General features: G+C 36.5%; 1 protein-coding gene across 2 annotated transcripts in view; it reads left to right on the top strand.

The window, feature by feature from the left end:
- Nucleotides 1-2,764, top strand: part of LOC142340195 (potassium voltage-gated channel subfamily KQT member 1-like) — a 113,081-nt gene extending 110,317 nt beyond the window's left edge. For both annotated transcript variants that reach the window (XM_075390707.1, XM_075390716.1), the window contains one exon: nt 1,782-2,764. In XM_075390707.1, the coding sequence (XP_075246822.1) occupies nt 1,782-2,343 (562 nt within the window). In that variant the 3' untranslated portion in view covers nt 2,344-2,764. The remainder of the gene's footprint in view (nt 1-1,781) is intronic.
- The last annotated feature ends 1,532 nt before the right edge of the window (nt 2,765-4,296 follow it).

The raw sequence follows: 4,296 nt of genomic DNA, 5'->3' as shown, positions 1-4,296 counted from the left end.
ATATATATATATATATATATACCAACAATAAGCGTTCCAGACAAATACATGTAGCGCAATTACCACTCTCCTAACATAAAAGGACAGGGATCGTACAAAAATTTTCAAAGAGCAAAAACTGTATAATTTTGATTTTCTGTTGAAGTTGAAATTTTTGGAAATGGTACAAGGTGATATATGACACATAGAACATTGACTGGTGCCACAAATTTTCGTATAATGTAGTCAGACGTCTTATTAAGTTACTATATTGCATTTGCAACCCACAATTGATTCTTTGCGTGCTCTGAAAGAATAACCTTCAGCGCAAACTTTTGCAGTTTAAACATATTCAAAAATCGAATTTGAGGTTATAAGCATTTTTTTTCTGGATTATTTTTTATAAATTAGTCTTGATAAGTATAAGCTGGGCTCAGAGTATGGCAAAATTTAGTTATCTGTTTGACTTACTCTTTTATTTAGTTCCCAACTTTCCAAAAGATATCTTAGGTTAGGGCTTTCGGCGGATCACACGGTGATGCCCTACCGATTAAAAACAAAAAACAGAAATGGTGAAAGATTTTCGAAAAATAGATCTTGGATTCTTGGTATTCATAATAGAACCACATATGATTTCTTGGCAATCAAACAAGGATCATATATGATATGTTTGATTTCATACAAGGATTGTACCAAAAATCAATTATCGACAGTATGAAATCATATATGATCCTTGTATGAAATCAATGGAGCTTAAACCCGGGTCAATTTTAAATTTAGATTTCTTACTTGTAAAAATCATTACTTTTTTGCCACGCTTTCTTACCAAAATCATTGCATGTTTGGAAAATCCGTTATCTCATCTTTACGCGTTAATTGGATAGCTTCATTTCAACTCTTGATTTTCATTTTTAGATGACTTTTTTCTATGATCATTGCGTCATAGCATAGGAGCTGCAGGTGACCAGACAGTAGATCAAAAGGACAACATATCAAAAGCAGAAAAATTGGGACAAATTGGAAAAATTAATCTCTATTCTCATTGACTGAAATTAAGCGTTATATGCGCGTTGGCATAAAGTGCCGCTTTTGGCCCTGCTTCGCGAGCTATGACAATGCCATAGCAGCCCGTAAGACTTGATATGACTCTATCACAACCGAACAATTTATCGCCACCGAACATGTAATACGCTATATTACAAGTGAGTGCTTAAATCTGATTGGCCAATATGCAACTTGAATACGTTCATTTTTGATCTGTTGTCGAAATTTTGTTTCGATCTCTGGTCTTTCGATCTATTGCCCTAGCACCAGAGCTGTATGATTGTTTTCTGTTTTTGAGGAAGGAATCAGGTTTGTTAACTTAACAGGAGCCTTTTTGCATTAAAACTGTTAAATCATAAATTGAAAATAACTTGAACGATCTAAAGAAACTTTCCACAGATCGAAAAAGTCGCCTCAAGTCGCATAATCTGTTAGAAGTTGAATAATGGTGTCAAGTTGGAAACAAAGTTGGAAGCAAAGCCAATTTTTATACGAGAGCTTTTATACGAGACAGAATTGTTACAGACATGCCGCATAGTTGAAACTGAGGCGAGATTTTGAGAAAATTTATTATCTGGTGATGTTTACTGAATTCTCAAGTACAAAGGCGTTGTTTGGAAGATTCGCTGTAGTTTCCTCAGCACAAAACTCATTCAGCTTATCATGTGTATATACTAGAGTATACTAACAGTGGTTTGAATGAAGAGTGGTCTGTTGCAATAAATTGCAATAAATTTAGGCTTTGTTTTCTGTTCCAGAATTGACATTGTGGTTGGTTCGAAGGATAAGAAGAAACAGACGGAGACTAAAATGACGGTAGCTTCCAGAATAGTTAAACTAGAGAGCCAGATTACGTATCTGGAGAGGAAACTGGACCATCTCATAAACGTGTACAGAAAAGACCAAATGAGGTACAAACGAACAGACACAACTAACTCAAACCACGACGACGACGATCATCCACAAACCACTAACATCGCCCCAACCTCATCGGCAGCCGCGTCTTCCACTGTCGCGGCCAATCAGCTTTTAGCACCCTTTTACAAACGGGACGACGCAAAAAGTACAATGAGTATGAACTTGTTAAGTCCTGATCAGCCTCACGACAGCAGCCGAACACATCAAAGGTATAAAAATCGTTCTTCGTCTCAGCCTACATCTTTGGAGAATTTGCGAAACTTGCCCGAGACGACGACAACGTCTCAAAACAATCGGGGTGGGTCTCTAATGTCCCAAAAGAAGCACTCATTGCTACCACTGCGCACAACGAGCATTAAAATTCCTTCGTTTTTAGAAAGAAACAGCCAGAAATCTCAGTGAAACAAATGTACAATTTAAACTCCAAGTAGATTACAATGAAACTGAATTTGAATTAGATTATTTCACTCATCAGCAAGCAATAGTTAAACTTACATCAATGTGAGACCTCAAGCAAAGTGTATAAATTAAAAAAACTCTTTCTTATCATCGGCCAGCATAATCACATACAAGTTTAGTAGTTTTGCATTGTTACTCTTTGAATGTCGCCTTTATCCTAGCTTGGTGTCTCATTTATTTACCATAAAGTTGCTGCCTTTTACAGAATTTCAACTCATTACACTGATTTGAACAATTCATCAATTCAGAGTTCTCATTGAGAAATCTCAACAGAGTTCAGTCATGTGCACAAACCGAACTGGCTGAAACAGCAAATCTTAAAACTTTATGCTGTCTCTCAGTCCACCAAATTCAAACCCATTACTCCGAAAATTTTTCTTTTTATTGTTCCAACCTCCAAACATTTTGGGGGTCAGAAACCTTGTTACCCTCGTTTTTTTTTTATTATTCGATCAAATGTGGCCGATCGATATATCTTTTGAGATTCAAAAGTGGGATACTTGAGAAACTCCACTGAGAAATGGCAGAATTGAAAAAGTGGCAAAATTGGAATTTCCCTTTCTCCAACAAAAATACAGGCTTAAAGTTGAAAAGTGTTCACAATTCTGATCTTTTGGAGCTCTCAGGTTGAGGTGTGCGTTAATGATCAGACAATTAAAAACGCACGGGGGAGGTTAAGTGCGTTTTTATTACATGCTTGAGATACTTTATAAAGTCTGCCTCCATGGTCTGCGGCCTAGCTAAAGTCTGCCTGAATTCTGATCAATAATTAGCTAAAGTCTAATTATGACTCTATGGTCTGGATGGGTAACAAAAGCTTTTCGTTAACGAGAAAAGGTAATGCAGGTTCTCAGTTCTATTGAAATGCCCGGGGTGCTCGGAGATAACGACGATGCTCGAACATTCTGTGCCGAATATCCGTTCTGGTACAATTACTTCGGAAAACGTTGAAATTCAAAAATCAATTTTTGGCTTGCTCGATACTGTTTGGAATCGAAACAACCCCAAGGAGCTGTCATGTTGTTGCTGTAGCTGTCGCACAGAGCTGCAATTCGCTGATAATTTTGGCTGGATACCGGAGCTTACTGCCGTTTTTAACTCATACCCTAGTTGCATTTGTATCCTAATAAAATTAGATATATAAGAAGTAGTGTATGACTGCCTATCCACAATTTGCTTGTGGTGCCGCAACATTTCTGCATCTACGCCATGGTGATTTACATGCGATCACCGGGTTAGGGCGGCCAGAAGAGGCATTGTCAACATCGGGGCAAAGGGGGCAAGGAAGGCGGATTATTCTGATAAGATGTCTTCTAGGCTATGGTTTATGTTGCTAATTTCTTACCTTTAATTGTGTGAGTATCCTCTAAATAACTCTATGTCTCTGATGGATATATTGGGTTTACGTCTTATAGATTATTTGTATGATATTTCCTCACAGTTTGTTCACTTACTTATATAATAGCTTCTATCTATTATCGAAGAGATACTGTACGAGCCCCAATACTACACACTAAAAAAAATCAGGTAAATTTACCTTAACGCAGTTAAGGTAAACCTTTGTTAAGGTAAAATTAAGGTAACAATTACCTTAACCTTACCTTAACTTGAGTTAGGGTAAAAAATTACATGAACTGTGTTAAGGTAAAATTACCTTAACTTACCTTAACTTTTTTAAAACTTTCTGCAGTACAATATTGTAAATTTTTAGAAAAAATTATCAAAACAAATGTTGAAGTTTATTACAAGAGCTTTACAATGATCTTTAGATGAAGCAATTTGAGCTAATATTTGTCGACCTACACTACATCGAACACCAAAAATACTTTCAGTGAGTGCTCAAAAAAATTCAAAAAGGCAGTAACGCGCCAATTTTGCAAAAATTGGAATTTTTTT

The sequence above is a fragment of the Convolutriloba macropyga genome, chromosome 1, assembly GCF_964194025.1.
Source record: "Convolutriloba macropyga chromosome 1, txConMacr16.3, whole genome shotgun sequence".
NCBI lineage: Eukaryota > Metazoa > Xenacoelomorpha > Acoela > Convolutidae > Convolutriloba > Convolutriloba macropyga.
The sequence above is the reverse complement of the archived record's forward strand: the minus strand, read 5'-3'. Positions and strand labels throughout refer to the sequence as shown.